Source organism: Emydura macquarii, unplaced genomic scaffold (assembly GCF_026122565.2).
Source record: "Emydura macquarii macquarii isolate MOO-44397 ecotype Brisbane River unplaced genomic scaffold, CSIRO-AGI_Emac_v2 contig_968, whole genome shotgun sequence".
NCBI classification, from domain to species: Eukaryota; Metazoa; Chordata; order Testudines; family Chelidae; genus Emydura; species Emydura macquarii.
The window spans coordinates 6,276,099-6,301,868 of NW_027131105.1; the positions used below are offsets into that span (position 1 = coordinate 6,276,099).

General features: G+C 45.2%; 1 protein-coding gene across 5 annotated transcripts in view; it reads left to right on the forward strand.

Moving 5' to 3' along the window:
* Positions 1-24,597, forward strand: part of DPF2 (double PHD fingers 2) — a 37,501-nt gene extending 12,904 nt beyond the window's left edge. For 2 of the 5 annotated variants that reach the window (XM_067543981.1, XM_067543985.1), the window contains 8 exons: positions 6,264-6,356; positions 8,773-8,851; positions 10,274-10,315; positions 15,534-15,671; positions 16,559-16,687; positions 17,478-17,590; positions 18,598-18,679; positions 20,929-24,597. In XM_067543981.1, coding sequence (XP_067400082.1) covers positions 6,264-6,356; positions 8,773-8,851; positions 10,274-10,315; positions 15,534-15,671; positions 16,559-16,687; positions 17,478-17,590; positions 18,598-18,679; positions 20,929-21,005 — 753 coding nt within the window. In that variant the 3' untranslated portion in view covers positions 21,006-24,597. The remainder of the gene's footprint in view (positions 1-6,263; positions 6,357-8,772; positions 8,852-10,273; positions 10,316-15,533; positions 15,672-16,558; positions 16,688-17,477; positions 17,591-18,597; positions 18,680-20,928) is intronic. The other 3 variants (XM_067543982.1, XM_067543983.1, XM_067543984.1) reach the window with 3 other exon arrangements.
* The last annotated feature ends 1,173 nt before the right edge of the window (positions 24,598-25,770 follow it).

Sequence of the window (25,770 nt, forward strand, 5' to 3'; positions counted from 1 at the left end):
GATGAAAAGCACTATAGAAGCAATAGATACTATTAATAATAATTCAGCTGTGTTATTTTGCATTGGTCCAAGGTTTTAGCTTGCAAGTCCTCAGCACTCCGTTTAAAAGAAAAATGAGGTAAGGAAGGAGCTGCAAAGGACACTGTCATGGACCATACTATGCTCTGAGTGGCCCCCACCGTCTTTTGCCTCCTAAACAACAAAGATTCAATACAGGGAAACCTGCATTGATTTTTCCTATGCTTCGGGGTGACTGCAGAGAAATACATTTCCTGGGAACATTTATGCTAATCAAGCAGATTACAAAGCACCCTCTAAAAATACCCGTTTCAGAAATTTCCATTGACACCAATTAGGGCATTTGTGTAATCTGCAGCAAGACTGAAACTGTAATTTTAAGGGATCTGCAAAAAGGGAATAAAAACTGGGCTCATGTGGTTTTTTGTGTGCCTGTATTATAATGGGGGAAAAAAGCTCTGAAAGGGCATTATTTTTTACATTAGAAATTTGGGTGCTGTGTTTGTACTTACAGGATCCTCATCATTATAGAATCAGATTTTTCCCAGTGAGCTTATTACTTAAGTAAACAGCAGTTCTGCTCCTCTTAGTTGGGTACAAATAATCCAGTTGACAGCATGGCTGCTGCCTGCTTCATTATGTTACCGGCTAATATTTTTTATAACTGATAAAGGGTATGTTAAAAAGTAATTAGGGATTTTAGTCATGTGTTGCACAGAATGAAGTAATTGGAAACCACTTTCCATTCCACTGCTGTTCTCCCTTTAATTTCTTTTGGAGCCCAGGTTGTTTTGTGTTTGTTTGCCTCAAGCAGAAGCCCTGTACTTTAGTTACCACTTTATTTCCTATCTATGGGCACATGTTCAATCTGCAACCGATTGACGCAGTCCTGAATAATGTGGCTGTGCTGCAACAGCAATTAATCCCATCCTTGTGGTAGCATGAGGATGTTCACCCAGTGCTTAAGTTGTTTCATCCTAGCAGCCTTATTTTATGGGGAGCCGTGTGTACTTGGTTTTATATTTGCAGAAAGTTGTGCAGCCAGACTTGTTAGTTTCTTTTGAAGTGAGTTTTTTGGCTTGGAGTTGGTGCACTTTGTATAAATTCTTCACCGGAAAATACTTTGTCTTGATCCAAGTTTGTGGAAACCCTTTACAAGAACAAGCCCTCACTATACCCATGTAAGGCTAGGTAAGAGGTGGCTATATTGTAGTAATAATAATACCTAGCTCTTACATAGCACTGTTTTCATGCCTGGGCTCACAACAACTCACTGCTGTGTCCTCGGTTGAGTGCAGAAGACAAAAGGCTTTTATTTGAGAATTGCCCCCTTCCGGTGGGGCATTACTTGAACTAGTCTTACTCAGCACCCCAGCCAGACTTCTCTTACAGAGTAAGAGCTTGGAGGTCTGCTCTCCCTCCCATCCAGCTCCCAACAGAACTGGGCTTCTCTCTTTTAACCCCTCCATCCAAGCCTGACACCTATTGCAGATGTAGCAGGGAGTAAGATGAGGGAGGCCTGACTGAGCCCATAGCAGCGCATTAACCGTTTCTTGGCAACATGGGGTTTGTGTGCCCCATTGGAAGCACTTGTCATCAGTAGATCACAAAACAGGGTACTTACATCCTATCCCTCACATGTAGCCATCTGAAGCGTGGAATGCAGTGGCTGTTTAGCAGCTGCACAGAAGTTTAGGGCAGGAAGCAAAGAACATTGTAACCAAATGAAACTGCAGGGGGATCAAGGGAGGCAGAATGAAATTACCCAAGTTGGGATTTAACCAGGATATCACACTTATTGTTATACAAAGTGCCATGGGATCTATAATGTCCTATAAGCAATGGGAGTTTTATTTTCCTTCTCATCTGAAAGATGGTAACTTTGTGCCTCTTTCCATTATTCTGGGGGGTTGGAGTCAGTAGCACTGACTTGGAGGAAACCTGCTGAATCACCCACACCATTCCTTGCACGCAGCACCCCCCTAGTATCTTACTGGGGCACTGAGGTCAGCACTGACTTGGAGGAGGGCCCTCTACTGAGTTGCCGACACTGCTCACTGTAGCACTTGGTTATCTGTATATCTGATCTGTCCCTCAGTGTTGTATCTATACTTTAGAGCTCGACTATTCAGATATTGGCCCTGATGATGTGATCTGATGTGCATTTGTTCACAGTGCAAGATGGCCAGCCTAAAAGAACCTTGTGGGGTCTGTCTTTCTGTTTGCCTCTGCAAAAAAGGAGGTATTGGGTTCAAACCTTCCTTCAAAGCCTGGATTGATTGATTCCACAGCTGTGGCGTGATGCTGGATTGTATATGCTGGTGCCATGCTTTGAATTACATTACATCCAAATTCCTTTTTTCCTAATCTCTGCATCATCCCTCACCTCTTCAAGAGATGAGGGTAGTAATCTGTCCCCTTGCCCAGGCTCCCACTTGCTGCATAACGTGTTGTTAACAACAACAATTGGTTTGTGTGCCCCATTGCAAGCACTTTTCATCAGTAGTACTTTACAGATGAGGTATGTACCATTATCCCCATTTTACAGGTAGGGAAACTGAGGCATAGAGCTGAAGGGACTTGCCCAAGATCACCCAGCAGATCAGAGGCAGAGCTGGGAATAGAACCCAGGTCTCCTGAGTCCTAGCCCAGTCTCTATCCACTAGGTGGCTCTGCACAGAGTCCATAGCTGCTTATTAGCAGTGGCAGCATGTGTAAGACTCCTCTGTTTATCTTGTGCAATCACTGCAATGCCATATTTAATCCTGTTGTTGTGTGAAGTTAAGATCCTGGGACTCCTAGAGCCTCCCTTTGTAAAACGTCAAATTTTATTCGCTTTTGTTAAAGATTCCCCCTCTCCCACTCCAACTGCAAACTAACTTTGGCTTCTAGGAACTTTTTCCCATAAGGAGGGTGGAACTTGCTGTGAAATATAAACGAGGCCCTTGAAGCCACAGGGGCCTCTGCTCTTCGTCATCTCCTTTTGAACTGCTGAATCTATATTAAATGCATTGGCCAACCTCCAGGAACGCCTCACATACCAGGGCCATACAAGCCTAGTAAGGATTGGAGCTGAATGGAGAAAATGTCTTCAGCATGCACTTTGTTCTTATCCTTTACCCCTTGTCAGACTAATTTTTGGGGTGGGAACTTTCCAGCTGAAAATTTTCCAGATTTACATGTGTAAAATTGCTTCAATCTCTGCCTCTGTATTTTCTTTTGCTTAATTGTCTTGAGCATTCCTTTGTGATCCAGTGAGAGGGGGTGGCTTAGTGGATTGAATATTAGGTTGGCAGTAACTGCCTTGGTTCAATACCCAATGCATTGCCATAAATGTTCCAGTCCTATAGGTCTCAGCTACTGCTGCAAATTGTGGTTATTACTATTTGATATTTTGGTTGCTGTAGGCCAACTAAAAACTTGGCCCCATTTTGCTAGGCACTGAACAAACATACAGAAAGAGACAATTCCTGCACTGAAGAGCGTACAATCTAAATAGACAAAGGGTGGAAGGGGAAACAGGTACCTAGAGGGGATCAGGCTTGTCCAAAGTCACACAGCAGGTTAGTGGAATAAGAGCTCAGGTCTCCTGATTCCAGTGCTCTATCTACTAGACCACACTGCAAAGCAACTCTGTTAAACCGATTTGCTGGAAGCCCATGTTAAAATTCCAGGTGGGTTGGCTCCATCATTCTCTGGCAGAGTTGTATACAGTTTGTGGTGTGTAGGACCTTAACTTCCAAAATCCTTTCTGGTCACAAAATATCTCATTGCTCTTTTCATAAGAGTTGAGGTTTGCCCCACCGTCTTTCGCCAAATTCCAATTCTCCCTCCTGAATACCTGATGCCCTTTCAGACAGATGCATTCTTTTTCTGTCCTAAACTGTTGAATGGTCAGTGTAAATTAGGAATAATGCCGGATGAAATTGGTGGGCTGGTGTGAAATCAGAGTCACAGAAGCCAAGGTAACTGCACTTCTGACTCATTTGTGGCCTGCCCTAAGGTACCCCCACTCAGGTCTCAACCCATTACCTATCTTGGGGCAGGAACCTGCATTCCTCTCCTTTCTTTCTGGGGATTTAGGCTACAATTTCCTCCTGAAACTCACCGTGATCACCTTAGCAAGTCAGAGTTTAGTTCAGCATTTGCTGTCCTGCTCTCTCCCAGGGACAATGACAGCGTTTACCAGTGACCAGCCATCCTTCATAAAGGAAGGATTTATTCAGAACCAAAAGCACTACAGAGAAAACACATCTTGAAAACAATAAATAGATTGTATGCATGCCTTTTACCAGGTGTTACCCATCTTCTACATGGAGACCCTGGTAGGTTTCAAGCTCCCTCAAACCTTTTGTCAGGGTTTGTTCCTCTTGGATCCATGAACTGACATGAAACTATAATCAGTGAGAACGCCCCCTCTCTATAGCAATCTGTCCATTCTGTATATGTCTCAGTTCTTGGTCTGCTGGTCCTCAGGAACCTGTCAAAACCAGTCTCTGCAGTTTCTCCCCTTGCTATGGTACTTCTGCCAACTTATTTACCTCTTCAGAACTTTGCTGTAATTATCCCTTAATGTTGTCAGTTTCTGATAGGTCATTCATGCTTAGTGATTTCCCCCTCACTCATTGCACTGCTTGTCTTGTTTCAAGAGAAAAGTTTAACCCCTTCAAAACTGGCAGGTAACAATAGAACGTGAGAGGGAAAATTGAGTCACACGTTCTTTGATAAAAAATAAATCAGAAGTTTCAAAGTTCTCCACAATCAAAATCTGTGTTCTATCACAGAGACAGCTGCAACTTAGTGTTGTGTGAAGCAGTTCCCCTCTGTGCACCATATAGGGATGAAAGATGCTAGATAAATGTATTATCATGGGAACTTCAGTGTAAACAATGTTTTGCTTTCTAGGCTTTTATAGAGTGCTCTTTATTATGGTGTCTGTATTATATATCCTTTGCATGGGACTGCTTTTTTTCTTGTATCACAGCAGCATCTGGAGGCCTCATTGGGGCCCCATCCTCCCAGGTGTTGTGCACATACTGTGTGTAGGATAATGGGAAAGATCTATATAGACAAGACAGGCAAAGCATTGGGGTGAAAGTGAAAATTATCCCCATTTTACTGGAAGGGAACTGAAGCACTATGAGATTATGGCCCCAATCCAAAAAGTGCCTAATTGAGTAATCTCATTTAATTTGTCATGTAAATAGCCTAGGAGTCCATTATGTTGGGCCCTGTACAAACGCAGAGCAAAGAAATGTCCCCTGCCCCAAAGAACTAACATCAGAATGTAAGACCAGAGAAAACAAGTGGATACCACAAATGGACCAGGGGAGCACAAGCAAATGATGCCATTATGATCAGTGATCATAGCAATCTATAGTTAGCTGCCATTACTTATACTCTGTTTGATAGCATAAAGCCAGTGGTTCTCAGCCCACGAGCTGCTTGCAGCCCAGTCAGCACACAGCTGTGGCCCATGTGACATCCTTGGGGCCATACAGATAGTATGTATGTTGTGTTGATGCAACACACATCATATGTCACTGCATATGCGGCCCACAATGGTAAATAGGTTGAGAACCACTACTTTGTGGATAGCAAAATCTGCTACACATTGCATCATCCTTACTTCATCTATCCAAGCATGCTTTAAAGGAGAGAGCACCCCTTCTCTGTCTCGTCCTCTGTTGGTGAGAATGGAGAATCTGCTCCATAGTAATTATTTCTCTTCCCTAGCAGGACCTTGTGTAGGACCTTTCCCAGCATTTGCCAGTCTGGGGTGAGCAGCATTCCCTGGCACTGCAGTTCTCCCATCACTGAGTCTGTTCTGCAATAAGCTTCTTAGCTATGATGTCTTATGTTTCCCTGTAGTAAATTCCTTCACCTTTTAAAAAAATAAATAACTACTCATCAAAGTTAGCCACAATTCCATGCTGAATTAGGGACTGAGTGACTCACCCAAGGTCTGTAGTGGATCCAGGAGCTGAAGCTAGATCTCCTGAATCCCAGCCTAGTTCTGTAACCACAAGACCACCCTTCTCTTTGGTGTGGTTGGGAGTAAAATGTACTTAAAAACCCTCCCCCTCCCATATACGTCACTTCTTCCTCTGTATGTGTGTGTGTTTGAAACAGATGTAACTTCTGGTGGACATACCTCAGCCAAGTTCTAACATCACTGTCCATTTCTTTCTTTCCCCAAACCATGCCAAGTTTTTTTTCTACAATAAACCCTGTTCCCTCTACAGCGGATCCTTGAACCTGATGACTTTCTGGATGATCTGGATGATGAAGACTATGAAGAAGATACACCAAAGCGACGAGGCAAGGGCAAAGCCAAGGTAATGCCAGCTGGAGTGAGTTATGGTACTGTGGGTTGTCCTGGTTCTGTCTCGCTATGAATTTCTATGTGCTATGTTCTATGTGCTATTGTGCTATGAATTTCTCCACAAGACTGATATACCAATGGTTGCTGTAAAGGCCTGTCACCATTAATGCTTGTGACCATGTGGTAAATCCTAGTCAATACTACCTATATCCACACCCAACACGGTTACAGAACATGTTGCTACAGTGTTAAGAAATAGGGCTGGGATTTCCAAAGGAGCCTAGGGGAACTCAGAAGAAATTCAGTGGGATTTGGGTACCTGATTCCCTTCTTTAAAAAACCCAGCCTAGTTGCCCTACGCTTCCCAAACCTCCCTTCCACTGTCACTGGTGCTAGCAATATCAGAAGCCTTGGAATAGATGGGGCCATGTGCACGTTTGCTATCATGTCTTCAGATTAGGTCTAGGTGGTACAGCAGCTAAAAAACACCTAGCGGAGTTGCACTGATGCAGGCAGGACACATTTACTACAATCGCACTGCAAACAAGTCCAGAGAGGCCTGAAGCAATTGCTCAAATGCTGCTGCAATGTTGCCTGGAAAGAATTTAATAATTCTTTTAATAATTAATTTAATAATATAACCCATAGGTTATATCTTTTGGGTGATTGCCACTGCAGGTTCACTTCTTTTTCAGTTCCATAGATTTTTAAGGCCAGAAGGAACCATCTGATCATCTAGTCTGACCGCCTGTATAGCACAAGATACTAAATTTCACCCCAGCACCCCTGCATTGGCCTCAGTGATTTCAGTTAAATAAAAGCATTTTAGTCCTCAGGGAACTAAACTGTTGTGTGCTCCAGGGGAGATGCAGGTGCCACCAATGATTGAGGTCCCTATGATGGTAGGGAATTAAGTGAGACCTGTTCAGATGATCCTGGTAGATGATGAAAACCTCATGAAGTCCCATCTGTTGTGGGGGAAGATGCCTTCCCAATGCCAGATCTGGTGATCAGTAAACACTGAACATGTGAGCAAGACACACCAGCCAGGCATCAAAGACACAGGATCCTCTGAACCACCTCAGATTGCCAGTCCATTCCAAAGGATGTCCACCAATAGCTGCTCTTAGAGGAAGATGGAGGAAAACCAAAATAGATGATTGTGCATCAGGGGAAAAAAGTTTCCTTCTTGACCCATGCAGGTGACTGGCTGAAGCCCTGAAGCACTAGAGAATAGTCATTATCATACTATCACCGTCTGTCTCGTGTGTGCAGAAAATGGGAGAAATCTCTCAAGGGATAGTTAGTCTCTGGTAGCTGGGCTAGGCCAACTAGGTAAATAACCACATCTTGGTTCACTTTCATGTGGTTTTTTGAATTTTCTGAAAAAAACTCTTATTGTTTTAATCTGAGACTCACTTTGTCTTGGTCTCCAAGGCCAGTTCTTGCCTGGAATGTGTCTTGGATGTATAAATAGGGGAGTAGTGAGTAGGAGCATGGAGGTGATTTTAACTCTGTGGATGGCATTGGTGAGATGAATACTGGGTCCGGTTCTAGTGTCTACCCTTTAAAAAGGATGTTGAAAAATGGGAGAAGGTGCAGAAAAGAGCCACAAAAATGACTTGAGAGCTGGAGAAAATGCATGGAGAGACTTAAGGCATGTCTACGCTGCAATTAAACACCTGTGGCTGGCCCATGCCAGCTGACTCAGACTTGTGGGGCTCAGGAGTTGGGCCTGTAAAATTGCAGTGTAGTTGTTCAGACTTGGGCTGGAGCCCTGGCTCTGGGACATACTCTAAAGAGGGAGGCATACCCAATATAGACATGCCCTAAAGGATCTGTTTATCTTTTCAGAAAGAAGATTTGAGAATTGACTTGATTAGGGTGTAGAAGTCCTATACAGGGAGAAAATCCCAGGTTACTAAAGGGGTCTTTAACGTAGTAGAGAAAGGCAGAACAAGAACCAATGGCTGGATGTAAAAAGCCAGACAAATTCATATTAGAAATAAGGTAAACATTTTTCACAGTGAGAGTGGTTAACCATTGAACAAACTCCCAGGGGAAGTGGTGGAATCTCCATCTCTTCTTGTCTGCAAATCCAGACCGGATACCTTTCTGGCGTTCGCCAAACCCCTGTATTGAGCCCAATAACTTGCATAACTGGTCAAAATGGTCAGACTAGATCTAATGGTTCATTTTGGCCTTAAAATCTATTAATTATTTCAGGCAAAGACCACTAAGGGGCGCCATTTGATTGACTTATTCAAGCGGATTGGTTATTTTGATAGCTGAACTACACACATTTAGGAGCCCCTTTGGCTAGGCCATTATGGACTGTTGGCTAGTTTGGTGACATAAGAATTACCAGATTCCAGAAGTAAATATCTTTGTTACAGCACTTCACTGATAGGATGTTTTCTGGTTCCCAGGGTAAAGGTGTCAGTGGTGCTCGGAAGAAGCTGGATGCGGCCATATTAGAAGATAGAGATAAACCTTATGCCTGTGATAGTGAGTATGAAAAGCGCTTGTTGTCTCCCTGTAGTCTGAGACCAAGCTGTCTCAAATGTACTTGCTTTTGGAGTAGGGGTGAAGGGAGAAGTGTTCCGGGATCCATTGGGGGTAAAATGGGATTTTTGCAGGGGTGTGATAGTCATTCAAAATGAAGGTGGATCTGAGAATATTCAGAGGACTTGTAAGTTTCCCCCTTTCTTTGTTATTCCTGGAGCTGCAGTCCCATCCAGATCTGTCATTTCTGCTGAGTGTGGAGAATTCACAGTTTGTTTTTTTCCTGGGAGAACACACTGATATTTGGCATTGGGGGCAGGTTCTCCCACTCAAGCAGAATCTTCGCTAGGCAAGGAGACCATTGCAGATGCCTGGACTGCATGAAACGGCCAGTGTCTCTGCTTGTGTTCTTGTAACACTTTAGCCTGCACCACAGGTGTGAGCGGCATTTCTGACAGCAGTGCCAACATACTGCTTTTCTGTTTGGCTGCAAGGAGCTGTCAGGGCTCCTTATTAATGTCCGGCTAGGGTCTCTGAATCTAATGGGTGAGAACTGCCTCTTGACTGTATGGGTAGTGGGGAGAATGAACACCGAGGTCTCATTCCCACTAACCGAGGGTTCCTGTCTTTGATTTCTAGGTTCAGTCTGTTTTATGGGCCTGGAAAAGCCCAACCCACTCTTCCCTATGCTATTCAATACATGACTCAGCTATCTGTTTGCTGCAGGGTTTGTGGAATCCAATTACTTTGTCCTCTCCTTCTTCTCAGACCTCATAGTTCAGCTGGAGGACAGGGATCAATTCTGTCCTACTGGAGATATAGTTGCTGCTTTGCTGATCGTTGTCCTAAAGACCTTTTGGTCCATGCTCTGGCCACGAAACATGGGTTTCATGCCACACTTGTAATATGGGAGAACTAATTTAGGTCTAACGGGATTCAATTCCAGTGATTTTAATGGCAACAGAAAGGCATGCTAGTCCTGCCAGGAATGAATACATCAAGCGCGTTTCTGGGCAAGCAAATGGGTTTTTCTGTGAGGTCCCTATTGTGCGTTACTATTCCTTTCTGATATGGTAGTAGCTGCCATGTCCCCCAAGACCATATCCATGCTGCCCCTTGCAGAGTTCTATATTGCTGTTAGTGGGAATCCCACTGGAGAAGCTCAAGCATCCCAAGGGAGCGGCTATTCCTGTGGCTCTGAACTTTAAATTGGCAAAAGAATGTAAAAAGTCCTGAATTTTTGCAGTTACTTCTCTCTCTTCTTCCTGCTCTCCTGGTAGAATTGTCACTAGTTTTTTTAAGAAAACTAAACAGAATTTTTTTCTGTTTTCTCCTTTTAAATTCACTCTGCTCTCTGTTGCTTGCCATGTGTGTGACCTATGGTGTGTTCACCTTTTTTCTCATTATTCTCTTTCTGTATTTCAGATAGTTACAAACAAAAGCATACCTTGAAACCTCCCGACCGAGGTAGTCCATTCTCTCTGTCTGCTTTTTTTATTTCCTCCTGACTTTGTTCTCCTGAAATGTTAGTTTTAAAAACTCTTTGGAGTGTGATCTCAATCCAGAGCACCAAGAAAAATTGAACCAAATCACCACCAAAATTGGCACTCCTTGGCTCTCCTGTTGTCAGAGAAGCCATGGATTGAACAGGCCATGGCAACTAAGCTTCCCCTTTCACTTTGGCCATGGTTTTCAAATGTGACTGGTAGTATTAGGTTGCCCAACCTGAGAGCCCTTATTAAAGGGGCCTAATTTGCAGAACATTACATTAAGAAGGACCTCCTGGTTCATTGAGTCTGTCCCTGTTATCTCAGGCAGCCCTATTATGTCAGCCTGGTCATAAACTTATAAAGCTCTATCATCAGACTAGTTGTTTTTTAAAGGGCAGGCCCACACACTTGCTGAAAATCAGGCCCCTTGGTGATGTCTCAAACAGGGCACCCAAAATTGCTAGTCAGTTTTGAAAATCTTCTCTCTTGCCCACAGTGTAGGGAGAAGCTTGCCCACCTGTTCCTGGTGCTATGGATGCAAAGAGGCCTTCACAGTCTTGGGATGTCAATCTGGTACTTTTTGCCAGCAGTAAATTCATATAACAAATTCAGACCCACTCTGGAATGGCCGAGGCATGACTCTTTTCCTTTTACAAATGCCAAAGTATATTGCTACTGGAATAGGCACTGTGCTTTTACTCTGTCAGAACCCGGCCATGTCAGACTCTGGATGAGAGTCAAAGGTTATCAGCTACTGTTTAGATTTTGGCTCAAATATATACTTTAAAAAAAAAAAAAAAAAGCATGATTTCTCTCCCTCTCTGATGTTGCTGACTAGGCCTCTGAAGCTTAAAGACCGACTTTATTCTAGGGGTTCTGGTTACCATGGCGGGATGCCTTTTGGGAAATGGGAATGTTATGGGACCATTAAAACTGCAGGATGTTTGAATGAATGACAGACATCATGGGGGGTGGGTGGGGTTGACCATTGTCCTGCTCAGAATTCTGAAGGGGGTGGAATGGCTTGAACCGGCCCTGTTGGCTGCTGTAGCAACACCCCCTGGCTTGGCAAGGACACCAGTGACACGTGCCCAGCTGGTAAATGATGGTGTAATAACAGTCAAATTGATTTTCCCTTATGCTGCCGTTCCGCCTCTTAGCTCGGACTTGTGGTGGCTTTTTCGACTCACTGGGCTCCTGTGCCTCCTAGCTAACATGCTACCCCCATCTTGCTTAAGCTGCACCTGCACGGCTCTGCCAAATGCTTCCCTTTTCTTTCACAGCCGGGATTAGATATTAATGCAACACCAGGTCCAAAAGGCTCCTGGACAAGCCAGTGCGTTGGCTAGGGCTCTGGAATTTGCAGGCTCTGTTAAATATTTGATGGGCAAAGTTATGGATCTGCAGTTTTCTGCAACAGTGCATACTTCAGTGACCTCATTAAACTCTTCATGTAGAGCCTGATAACCCATCATTCGTTACACAGCATCTGTAGTGAAGAGAAATCCAGTGTGTTGGTTCTCCCACCCACCCCCAATCACTTCGTCACTAATCCTCTGCTGCCTCTGTTCTCTGTGGATCAACAATGTTGTCTGGCTACAGCCAGGGCCTGAGAGTCAGGACCCCCTGGGTTCTAGTCCTACATCCAGGAGGGGTGAGTGGTGGTCTAGTGGGTTGGAATAGGAGCGGGGAGTGGGAGTCAGGCTTCCTGGGTTCTATTCCTAGCTCCAGGAGGGGAATGGGATATAGTGGTTAGAACAGAGGGGGAGTGGAAGTAAAGACTCCTGGGTTCTGCTTTAGGCTCTGCCTCTGAGTCTGCGTGATGTTGGCAAGAGTCTTAATTTCTGTTTTCTTATCTATAAAGTAGTGGATAAATATCCCCTTTAAGTGCTTTGAGGTCTTTGAATGAAATATGCTGCATAAGAACAGAAGTGTTAATTCTTATTGTAATGACTGTTGTTTAATACCTATAATATGGTATTGCCTAGACTAGAGGCCAGTCATCGAGACACTAACCATAACACTGGCTTTCCCAATGGCTGCTCAGAGTCCAACTCTGTTCCATCCAAACTAGTGTGTGCAAGATCCCTGCCGCAGCAGAAGTATCCAGAGAACAGTACTGCTGGAGGAGCTAGCCAGGCCTGGCTTGTACTTATGTTTACACAGCGCTAAGAGAGCAATAATTCCCTTTGGCAAATGGGCTCTCCAATTGCTATGTAAATTGACTGTAACTTAAAGTGGTTTTAGAGGGATTTGTCTTTTTTCCTCTCTTTGCTAGATCTGAATCTTCCGGTTAAATAACCAAGAGGCTTGGGATGTCTCTTGTCTCCATCTTTGCTTTTCCAGACAAATCTTGGCAAACCCTAATTAATCAACCCCTTTCCAAGACCCAGGTTAAGCTTCATCACTTTCCCTGTGTTCTCCCTGCCTCTCTCTTCCTCGTTATCCAGCCAGGACTCCATTCCCACCCAGTAGCAAGCTTGGATGATAGGGATTTTGAGAAAAGTTAAGTGATTTGGCTAAGTGATTTAGGAGCCTAAGACATGGCCTACACTGAAAAGTATTTCCAGCATAGCTCTGTCAGTTAGAAGTGTGACCTCTAACCAACAAGCTGTGCTTACAAAAGCCTGAGGGGAAGGTCTACACTGTTGGCAAAATTTGGCAGCAGTCGACGGGATTTACATAAGTAGCTTCCATAACTCCCGATGACTTTGTAACTTGCCTTTAGCATGCTGTCTCCACTGTGCTGCGCTGATGGAAACGTGTTCCTGTCGCTGCAGCGCTACGCATTTTGGGGAGGTGGTTTTATTAGATCGACTTCCGGATTGATTGAGCGTGTCTTCACTGTTGCTCAATTGAACCGGAAAAATCGATCTGATTTGCCGCTGTGTACATAGCCTTAGTGTAGAATAATTTATACCAGCAAAAAAACCCTAGCTTATTTCATTCGAGGACTTAGTATAAATTATACTGTCAAAGAACGCTCTCTTTTTTTGATGGTATAAGCTGCTTCTCCACTAAAGCCCATGTCTATGCTATAAGTGCTTTGCTGGTATTCTCCCCTCCCCCAGTTCTGTTTCAAGCAGGATGTAATAGAAATAATGCAGACCTGGCTCACAGTGGAGGTAGGATACTGTTCCCCTTACTGCCTGTTCGAATCCAGTCTGTCATAGTGACTGAAAACAATCCTCATCTGACTGTGGTTTGGAGGCCAGCATATGAAATTAGTTGGGTGGGTTTCAGTCCCATACACTATACTGCCAAATCGCTGCTTGGGTGGACAGTGCTACCCTAGCATGGTAAAACCAGCACGCACGCTCACACGTAGATTCCCCCTGAACAAAACAAGCTGTATTGGTAAAAGTGCAGCTTTGTCGGTTTAATTACACTAGGGACTTCTGCCAGCACAGCTCTGTTGGTCAGCTGTCTCTCCTCTTTCTGTGGCTGACTGATACAGCTATTATGCAGGAAGAAGTCCCGCATGTAGACCTGGCCTAGTGAGGGGTTGCTGGTATAGTTCTATTGATAGAGCTGCTCTGGCAAACCTTTTATAGTGGGGACGGTGCTTAAGCCCCAGTTCAAAAGTGCCTTAGGGAAGCAGAGTCTCATTGAAGCTCAATGGGATTTAGACTTCTAAGTTGTTTAGATGCTTCTGAAAATTTCACTCTCTGCCTTCCTATCTCACCTGCTTGGTGGCATCCATAAGTGGGATTTGAGGGTTCTGTCTCACTGGGTTGAGAGGGATAAAGCAAGAAGACGAAGTCAGGGATCTTTGCATGCAAGGGCAGATCCTTTACTGTGGCCCAGCTTCCAACTCCAAGGCAAATGAGAGCAGCCAAGGGGGGATGCTTTAATTTGCACTAGCTTGGAATGATCCCTGAAGAACTGTGTGCCAACGGGACATGGAAGGAACGCATCATGCTCCAGCCACGCCTGACACAAACTCATCCTAGCAAAGAGGGAAGCATAAGAGCCAGCACTGCCTACTGGGTGTTTCCCCAGCTGTGGACTTGTATGAGTTTCCCACTCTAGTGGCAGAAAGGGAGTGGATTGGAGCAGAGAACCTGTTGTGATTCTCCCCCCACCCATCAAGATGTAATTGATACAATGGGCATTGGGTGGCACAGGATGGGGGTAGACTTCTGAGCCCCCTCACTGCTAGCTCACCAGTTTGAATACAGCCTAGATTGTTGGTGACCAAAAGCCGCTACCATCTGACTGTTGAGTAATGGCCAATGCATGAACCCAGTCGGATTGGTTTCAGTCCAGTATCCAGTGGCTCCCACTTCTTAGAAGCCTTCTGTTGACACTGAGAGGCCAGTGGATATGCCATGAAGACTAACCTCTCAGTCTGCCACCACATGGAGGTGGGGAAGTCCCTCCACGGTAGGACTTGTCCTTGCTGGCTTGTGGCCAGCGAGTATGGGAAAAACTCATGCTGATGCTGCCTGCGTGGTGCCTATTCTGTGGGTTTTGGTCTCTGAGGCTGCCATTCTGGCACCGAACAGCGTCAGGGGTAAATGGTAAGAAAGGAACGTGGACTGGGGAGGTGGCTACCGACTCCAGAGGCCTCATGATGTCTATTTCCAGCCCTACAAGGGAGGTTGGTTTATCACATGGAAAACTGGCCTTTGCTCTGACCCCTGCACCCTCACCATGGCTGTGAAGCACAGCTGCCTTTTGGGGACAGCAAAGCAGGCAGGGGCAACAGAAGTACGGGGAGGGGATGAGGGAGATAGTGATTTTTGCTTTCTGGTGTCTGGGGTGCCTTCAACTGGATTCAGTGCCTCTTGATGCCAGAAACCATGCTTCCCTGGGGACACCGCCCTTAGAGGGCTCAGGCCTAAATTTCAGAGGGAGGCAGGTTTAAACCTAAGAGAAGATGAGAATTTCCTTCTGTTTCATGGCTTGGATTATTCTGGGCAAAGCTTCTCTCCCCCCCCCCCCTACTCTTCCTCCCCCCCCCCCCCCCCAATAAAGATCTGCTGGGCAAACAGGAGAGCGGCCTCCTGAAGTCATGTTGGCTGGTGTACACTGTTAACTGTTGTGTCTCAGGGAGGAGGAAGGGTTGGGAAGCGCTATATCAGGAATCTGGGGGGTGCAGGTGAAGGAAGCTAGGGGATGGAGGTGAACAGTGGTGTGTGTTGCTCAGGCACCTGCCAGGTGCTCAGACCTGTCCCCATTTTCTTTCGCAGTCTGCGGGAAGCGTTACAAGAACCGCCCTGGGCTCAGTTACCACTATGCTCACTCCCACCTGGCCGAGGAGGAGGGGGAGGATAAAGAAGATTCGCAGCCCCCAACGCCTGTCTCTCAGAGATCCGAGGAGCAGAAATGTAAGACCTTTAGCCACTGCCTTGCCCCCTGCACTTCCTGGCTCTTCTGTAGCCTTCATTAGAAATGTAGACATAAGGCTGGAGGATAGTGGTTAGGAAGCTAAGACTACGACTGGGACTTCTATGGTCTATCCCCACCTCTAGGAAAGAAGCAGGGGAGCCTAGTGAGCTAGAACAGTAGGGGCTCATAGTCAGGATTCCTGAGTTTTGTCTCTAGCTCTAGGAGCATAGTGTGACTAGTGAGTTAGAGCAGGGAACTGAGACACCTGGGATCCATTGGAACCAATGTGATCTGCTGGGGCCGGATAGTCAATAGGTGGACTGTGGGCCAAATCTTGACTAACAGACACTTTTGAACGGACCTCAACATATTTTTATTTACTTATTATCATTATTGTTGGTGGGTTTTTTTAAATTACTTTCTCTGGAGTCTGTACCTTGACTATACTTTGACCAAAAAATTTGGACCTTGACAAAAATTGACTACTTCTGAGCTAGGGGGATCTAGCAGAGTAGCTAGATTAGCCAGACCAGCTGTTGGGACTCCTGGACTCTTTTTCCACCTCTGCCCCAACTAGCTGTGTGTTAGGTGAATCACGTCCCCCCTCTGTTTCTGTTTACCTTTGCATAACATGCGTAAAAGAACAGTTACCTTTGTCACATGTAGAGTTATGAGGCTTTGTGTTTCTAAATGCTTTGAGATCCTCAAAAGGAAGGTACTGCACAAGTGGGTACATCTGCTGCAGCCTGACCTCCTCTCTACTGCATCTGGAAGCTTATGTGGGCCAAACTCCCTTCAGGAATCTCGTGGAACGTTCTCCTAGGTGCCATTGTTCACTCCAAATAACTTTTTCTCTGTTTGGTGGGGTGGGCTTTTCTCCAAACAGCCAAGAAAGGTCCGGATGGCTTGGCTTTGCCCAACAATTACTGTGACTTCTGCCTGGGAGACTCAAAAATCAATAAGAAGACTGGGCACCCGGAGGAGTTGGTGTCGTGTTCAGACTGTGGGCGATCAGGTACTTTGATTTGTAACACCCGCCGTTAAGAGGCTGGATGCAGGTGATCCAGCATAAGGTGCTGCTGCTGCTGCTTCATTTCACTGAGTTGGGGTGGCTCTCTATGCTGGCTGCCCCCTTATTTGACCCATGGGGTGGCTGCAGTGATGCATGATGGGAAGCTGCCGTGTCTCTTGCCAAGAGCAAGGAGCATGTCTGTTCTTTTATTTAAGGCCAGTGTAATTTTTTGGCTATCTGGTTTCTTTTGTCCCATCTAAGCCTGATGAAGGAGGAGCCAGGGAACTATGAGTCAGGGCTCCTAGATTCTGTTCCCAGCCCTGCAAGGGGAGAGGGAGGGATCTAATGGGTTAGAGGAGGGGGGAGGGCGGGGATTTGGGACCTCCAGGTTCTGTATTCAGCTGTAGGATGAGAATGGCTTCGATGAGAAGGAGATTAGAAGTCAGGACTCCTGGGTTCCAACTCTTGGCTCTGCCACTGACTGGCTATGTGACCGTGAGCATGTCACTTCTTCTCAGTGCCTCAGCATCCCCGTCTTTCTGTCTCTCTACCCTGCCCCCCTGTTAGCTGGAGAGCCTTCTCCTCTTCTGCTGTCTGCTCCTTCTCCATTTCCCCCTCTGGGGGCAAGAGCCATCATCACTGCAGCTGTTTCTATTTGGAAACAACCTCCATATATCTTCCTGCCTCCCTGTTTCCATTTCATGTTCCATTTCTCTTCTCTGAAATCCTGCCACTCATCCAGGCCTAACATGTCTAACATCCATGTGTGGCTTTGTTTCATCCCCCTTGGCAGGACATCCTTCTTGCCTCCAGTTCACCCCGGTTATGATGGCAGCAGTGAAGACATACCGTTGGCAGTGCATTGAGTGTAAATGCTGCAACATCTGTGGTACCTCAGAGAACGATGTGAGTACCCTTCACTGCTGGTGGGATCAACCAGGGCAGAACAGGCTTGATGCCTTGGGCATCCACAGCTGTAAATGAGGGCCTAAAGAGGACCAGCAAACCCACTGCCCCGAGCGGTACATATCTGTGCTCAGAAACGATCTCCCCAAGCATTATCTGCCTACATTTTGCCATGCTGCACAGTGAGAGCAGCCGCTCAAATGGTTTTATCAGTGACAGGATGATAATCTTTGGAATGGAGATTATTGTGGGAGTTTAAATTCTGAATGGAGACTAGCTGGGAGGTGGGACTGTGGATAATGTCCAAGGTAGACTCTCAGGGAGTGTGTGTTCTGGACTGGAGTAATGCAGCCTGTAGACTAGGCATGCCATCTAGGCATTGCCCTCTCCTCCCAGGTCAGGGGGCCTGTCCTACTCCACTTGGGCAGTATGCCTTTCTCACTGGTTCTGGTGGTTGCTTCTCCTGTTACGTAAGTATCTCTGCAGATGCAAGCAGGCTGTGTTGGTTACACATGTGGCAGCTCCCCTCTCAGAGCAATTAATCTCAGGCTCTCTGCAGACTCAAGCATACATCACTGCATCAGTTATACTCAGGTCACACTACCAGAATTTGTTTTGCAATCCCGAAGGGCAGAAACTTGAAACCTGAAATCCTGACCTTTTAACATGAATCAAAGAGCCAGGGCTCTAGTCATGTGACTACACCTTGATCCAGCCCTGCAGGAGTTACTTGGGCCTTTTTAGTTCCTGTTGCACATAGGAATCTACTACTGCTATCAGCTAATGGAGTTACTCTTGTGCTCAGGTGGTAGAGGCTTATAGTTTTAGAGTCAAACCTGGCAGGTCCAATCCTTGGTAAAGACCCTGAAGGGTCTTGCATGTCACTAAAGCACTCTCTGTTCTTTGTGGGGTGGCAGACTCATGCAGTGACTTGTAAATAGAGCCCCTTTGTGAAGCTGTGTTGAATCATCCGAATTTTCCTTTATTTTCCTCCCCCCTCTGCTTAGGACCAGCTGCTCTTCTGTGACGATTGTGATCGTGGGTATCACATGTACTGTCTAACTCCACCCATGTCAGAGCCACCCGAAGGTAAATGTAGCACTCTTTGGCCCATTCTTCATCTGTACGTTTGTCTGTCTCTTTAGAATTCTGATAACTTGTATGATTTTGGTGCTGAGTACTAGGGATTGATAGCACTGGGCTTTCTCCCAAACAGCTCTGAATCCCATATAACATCACCTACTATTCTGGGCCTGGCTTCCCTCCCTACCCAGAGCTCTTCCAAGGTCCCTCAATCCTGACCCACAGAGTCTCTGCCATTCCACCCCTGGGTTCCCCAATGTGCACAGCTTTGCCAATGCCCCTCAAACTTGACCCACAGCCTCCCTTGCTATTTCAGCTTTGAGCTCCCAAACACATGTATTCTGTTGATCCCCTATGGTCCTAACCCACTGAATCCTGTGCTGCCCCAGGACTATGTGGGAGGCGGGAGGGAAGGACTAACTTGCAGCAGTAGCCCCTCTTACTTATTTCAGTCCTGGGTGCTTCTTAAACTGACAAATGTGCTAAGTGGTGTGTGTAGGATCTTGTGGTGAAGGGAACACCTGTGCCATGTGTAGGTTTACAATGGGAGTCTACTTATTTATATTACGGGTAGGTCCTAGGACACCTAGTCATGGGAGAGAACCCATTATGCTATGTACTGTACCAATACTCCCAAGATTCCCTGAACTTTCCTTGGTTTTCTTGCAGTCAGATTCTAAGGTCAGAAGGGACCACTGTGATCATTTAGCCTGACCTCCTGTATATCACAGGCCATAGACTGAATTAGTTGATATTTGAATTAGAGCAGATCTGTTAGAAAAACATTCAATCTTGTTTTTTAAAAATATTCAGCCTGCGAGGAAGCAGGTGCAATTCCCATTGAAATTGATCAGAGATGTTTCTGCTTACATCAGAACCTGTGAAATTTTTTAGCCTGTGTCATACAGGAGGTAAGATTAGATGAGGTCTATGGACCTCCCTCCCTTAGCCTGCAATCAAAATATTCATGTACACCTTCTCCAGGGAGTGCCCTTTCCAGTAGATCCTCCTGGTACTAAATCATAACTCTCTCTGCAAACTGGGGAATGGTGGGAATGTCTTTAGGCATCCTGAGGAAGGAAGCATGGGGACAGCATCCTGCCAAGCATGGAAACATTTCTGCATTGGTAGCAAAATCAAGAGTACAGTGGCAGAGTCCATAGTTTCTACCAGCCCCACCTTTCCTTGCACAATGTGCTGATACATGGTTTCAAAGCAATCTTGTAGCAGTAGAGCAGCCAGAGTGTCTAAAGTTATCTCCGAACTAGATTCACCCATATTAATCTTAAATCACCTTTTAATTCTCTCACTTAACGTTATCTAGATGAAGGAATATCTGAAGATCTTGAGGGCTTTGATTTCTAGCATACTGGGAGCATGCAGTCCTGGATTAGTTCTGGGATATGTTCCAGGGGTAAGGGCATGAGCCTTGTGGATATAAGTGGGAACTGGGCAAGGACTATAACAGAAGAGCAATAATACACAACCTTTTCCCCCTTTGCTTCTAAAGGGGCCACTGGAGAGTAGGATGGCTTAAAGGATTTCTCCTTCATATTTATTGCCAGTTGGAAAGGGACTGAATCTCTGATCTCTGGATTGCCAGTTCACTTTCTCCTAAGTCATTTATTTGTATGACAGTAGTCCCTAGGATTCCCCAACCAAGATCTGAGTCCTGTTACGATGTGTGCACTATTGGTAATGTTATGTTAGTGTCCTGGGGGCTTATCCAAGATTGGGGTCCCTTTTACTGCATATGCATTATTAGTAATAGTATGTTAATACCTAGGGCTCTAACCAATATCCTGGAATAAGCTCTACCGGTGTAAGGCACTTTTCATAACCGTATAATTGTGTCCACACTAGGGGGTTGCATCTCTTTAGCTATACTATTTTCAAACTGATATAGTGAAGTAGTACAAACACTGTGTGGACAAACTTGTAGTGAGGCAGTCCTTGATTCAAAGTGCTTAAATTCTAAATAGACAAAGGCTGGGAGGGGAGAGAGGGGAAGAGATTTGCCCAGGGTCACATAGTAAGTCAGTGGCAGTGCCAAAAATAGACCCCACTTTGGCACCCTACATAGCATGTGCCTGTTAATCTGTTGTTCTAACATTCTCTACTGTCTAACAGCTGCTGCATTCCACCCTAGAGCTGGCCACACATTTCAGCAGCAGGCAAATCGCCCACTCACACGTATGCAGTTCATCAAGCACTCTGGGAAAGCCTAGTTACTGAGTCTTCACCTCTTCTTGCAGGGAGCTGGAGCTGTCACTTGTGTCTGGATTTGCTGAAGGAGAAAGCCTCGATATATCAGAACCAGAATTCTTCTTGATCCAGTTTTGGGTTGGAGGGCAACCAGTTGCATAACCTCCAGTCATTCATTACATACAGAGCTCTTTTACTTTTTCTTTTTTTTTTTCTTTTTTATTATGGTTTAACCTTTCCTGTGTTTCTTTGGGTTCCTTTTTGTTCAATTTCTCTCCTTCACAAAGCAGATTGGACTCTGCCTGTTGCCAGAAGATCCATCCTGGCATGGAGTTGGATCTGCTTCCCCTACTGCATCAGGTGAAGCCTTGTACGCAAAGCTCTCCCTTGGCTGTTGCTGCATTTCTGCCTCTTTCTAGGCACTGCTCCAAACATATATAGCGTGAACCAACGCTTGACCCTCACTGAAGGCAAAACCAATCACAGCGTGCAGATGAGACGCAACAAACCGGAATCTCCTCTCTGTATAGGAGGGAGAATTGCCTTATTTATCCTGGTGAAAGGTGTCTCTTGGACTCTTCAGCGCAGGAACTGCAGAAAAAAGCCCCTTAGGAGAAAAGGGGTCTTACATTCTCGCTTAAATGGCTCCTATTCCTTAATCTGCTTTGCCATTCAGCATTACTGAGTTAGCAGCCGCCTCCCATCAGCCATGTTCTTAAACAACAATCCTGTTTAAGCAAAATCAACCTGTTGGGTAAAGTGAAATGGCTCCAGACATTCTTCATGTCCCAAATCCTCCCCCTCTGCTTACCCTAATTACTGGATTTTAAGTCAACACACTTCTCCTAGTATAGACAGGAAACAGTGGTTTTCCCTGGTTGATAGTAGGGCATCAATCACTGATCACCCTCCCCTTTCACAAATTGAAAACGGTTTGACTGGTATAGGTGACAGGACCACACTGTTTTCAACACTGCCTGCTAGAGAATTGGTTCCAGCGCTGGTTGAATGGGATCCAGTTTGTGGGAGGTGATGGGAGTGGTATCCCTTGCTTGTCAATCATGGATCAATATCCCGTTGTAGAGAAGGCCTTTGATTTCCACCTGAGTCAAATCAGTGTAAATATGAAGTGACTCCATTGCCTCTTGGTTTATGCTGGCCTGACTGAAATCAGAGTCGAACCCATAGGCTCTGCAGTACCTCAGTTTGATGGTGTGTTTACACCTGCCCTATAAACTACACTCAGCATCCCATAGTTCCAGGTTCTAATGGTCACACAGGGTTTAAAATTTCACCCCAGGATATTTTGGAAAAGTTCTGCGCCTGCCTCCATCAGACTCCATTCTTGAGAGGGGAGATGGATGGTCCTTAGGATTCTTCACAGCTGCCTTAACATAGTTCAGATGTGTAAGTTGACCCTTCCCATGTACATCCCCTGAACTCAAGCATCTTAATGGAGTTTTGCCTATTATTTTTTAACCTACAAAGCCTGTGGTCCTGGCTTTTGGTGGTGGTGATAGATTTTCATATCATTAGGATAATGAAACTATGGTTGGGGCTTTCTTCCCAGACTCTTGGGTCCCATACAGGAGCTGGTTGATCGCCATCTCTGCAAGAGGCTTGAGTCCTCCAGCATGGTAGCAATGGCAGTGCCATGCCTCCTGATCGTAGGATGTTGCTTTGGGGCTAAGGATTCGGAACAAACAGAGGCCACTGATGTTTCCATGGAACAAGGTGCGGATGGATAGTCTTTTGATTCACAGATTTCTTTGCCGCTCCAGTTAATGTGCCTGTGCAAGGAAGCTGCCTGTTCCAGCTAGTCAATGGGTATTAATGCATGCCAGCAGGGACCCATCTCCCCATGCCATGGTGTGTTGTTAAAGGCTGAGCTGGCTCGTTTCGGGATCTTGCTCTGCTCGACGATGGAGGAAGAAGCCAGTTAAAGCCAGTCATTTCTTCTCCCAGCTTGCTGCTGGGTGTTCTCTCTTGGAATATAAGGATCTCCCTCTCTTCGTCCTCGCTATTTTTGTTTCCACTCTGCAGGAATCTCTTCTAATCATGTGACTCGAACCCACTGGTGACCTTTTGAAGCCCTCCTTGCATCGCTGTTTTCAATAGCATGAAAGGTGCATGGGACTATTTTTGTAGTGCAGCCCTAGTATAGAATGAAACGTCTTTGGAAGGGTGACACAAAAGGGTTCTGTTGAATAATGTGCCTGTTTTTTCTAAATCTACTTCAAACCTACCTCCAAATCCCTTTTTATGTTCTTCCTCACTCACTAGAAATGCATTAAAAAACAAAAACTTACTTCACCTGTAGAAAAGAGGCTGGATGGCTCAGGGGATGGTGAAGGGGGACTCCCTCATTCACGGTAGGTCACTGGTTGAAATCCAGCCCATGCTGATAGCAATCAGAAGCTGTTACCAACCACTGTTGATTTGGTGGCCTGTATAAAATGGGTTTGGTGGGTCTCAGTCCAGTGTTACACAAAAAATGCCAAGATCAAGGAGGCCATGGAGAATGGACATGGTGGCACAATGAGGATGCTTACCATGCTGTTCCTTATGTGGCTAAACTCAGACTGTCAGTCCAGGCCTATTCTGAGCACTAGCTTCAGATGGAAATAATTAAATAAAAGACCCCCCTCCCTACACACTTACACAACAGTGACGTCTGCATTTGGAATCCTGTATCCGCTCAGCAGGGCTGTGGTTGGAAGCCACCTGAAAAGGGAAGCATGTTGCCCATTTCATTACCATATCCACTGTTGTGAATGACTATCCAAGCTGAAGTGGCTGCGGATTCAATGCAGGGAGAGGCAGAAACCTGCTTTGCCTCTGATTCCATCCAGAGCCTCCTAATAAATGGGGCTCAGTCACTGAGCAAATCTTTCTTACTTGGGTAACGGGAGCTGCTGCCCAAATTGAAATTGGCTGTTCCCCAGCAGCTCTTGCCAGCACTGCAGGGCCCTGAGTGTCTTGTCTTGGACAAACCACAATCCCCTGCAAAGCATCACATGTGTGTCTTATCCTGCCTACCCCCCAAAAAACCCATCAAAATGGCTTGTTAAATCTCTTTATGTTGTCACTTTGGGGTCAGTTATTTTTCTTAAATTTGTTTGTCGCTCTCCTTGCAATGGAAATTCAACACTCAGGTCAGATGTGTCCCCAGATACATTGCTTTCCATAAGGAGGCTCTTTAGGGTTGGAATGGGGAATATTATATAGCTTATTTCTGTGCTTTCACTTTATAATGTTTTTCAGGGTGTGTGGCGGCAGCGGGGGTGGCGTTAGCTTGATTTCCTCTACTCTTTCCCATGCTGCTGCTTCTCCCACCTCCTTTGGTGGAGAAATGTCAAATAGTTCTGAGCAGGAAAAGCCACCTGCTGTTGGTTTAGTTTTCTTTGACCTACTTTCCCAGCTTTTCACTCTGTTCAGCAAGCTGCCTCAACCACTCCCACACACATGCACGCACGCACACACATGTTGAGAATAGTGGACTTGTGTTTTTCCATTTCAATAATTTAGTTAAATCACAGTTTCAGAAGCATAATTTGGGTTTGAGTTTTTTAATTTACAGAGTAAAAAACATGGGAATTTTTTGCCGCTGCTAAGATTCCTTTTCCCCCTTTCTCCTCACTTTAATTGGAGCCAAGGTGTGTAATTTTTTTAAGGTACTGTATTAAAAAAACATTAGTAAATAAACATTTTTACACAGATCTCTCATTTTAAATTGCCTTTTTGTTACCGATCCAGATGCTGTGAGATTAGATGCTGGGGTGCTTCTGAGTTTACTATGCAGTTCTCCGGGGAAAGTTGTTCAGGTAAAAGCGTTGTGTATTTCATCCATTTCTGTTTTCCACATCCCTCTGTTAGGCACTGATTCAGCAAGGTTCTTAAACTTGTGTCTAACTTCTAGACACGAGAGCAGTCAAAGGAAATCCCTTGCATAAATTTATAGATTTTCAAGGCCAGAAGGTACTATGAGATCATCTAGTCTGACCTGCATAGCACAAGCCAGAGAACTTTACCCAGTTACTCTTGTAGTGATCCCAGTGAATTGTGCTTGGCTAATGCATCTTCAGGAAAGGCCTCCAGTCTTGGTTTAAAGATGTTGAGATGGAGAATCCACCACTTCCTTTGGGAGTTTGTTCCAATGGATAATCACCCATGAAGGTGCTTTATTTCTAATTTCAATTTAACATAAGGCCGGAAGGAAGCATTGTGATAATCTAATCTGATCTGTATAACACAGGCCATAGAACTGCTCTGTATTAACTCCTATTTTAAATAGAGCCTGGTTTTAACTTCCAGTGTTTGATTCTCGCTATGCCTTCTTCTGCTAGATTAAAGAGCCCATTAGTACCTAGTATTTTCTCCACATAAAGGGCACTTAGACACCATAACCAGGTCACCTCTGTTCACTTTTTGATAAGCTAAACAGAATGAGCACTTTTAAGTCTCCCAGAGTAAGACATTTTTTCCATCCTTTGAATAATTTTTATGGCTGTTCTCTGCACCCTCTCCAATTTCCCGTCATACTTAGATACCTACCTTGCTGAATCTGGGCCATCGGGAGTATTAGAAAAAGTTTTCTTCGCCTTTAAAAATAACAAATAGTACTAGATTGGAGTCTGAAGCTCTAATTTGTATTGCAGTATCACATAGGAACCCTAGTTAAAGGGGCATCTTGTGCTAGGTGCTGTACAAATGCAAACAAAGAAATGGCACTTGCCCCCAAAGAGTTTACAGCCTAAATAAGGCGAAGGATTATTATTTTACACATGGGGGACCGAGGCCCAAAGAGAAGTATTTTCTGAAGGTCACACGAGTCAATGGCAGAGCTGGGACTTGAATCCATATGTCCTGATGCCAGTGCAGTATCTAAGTTC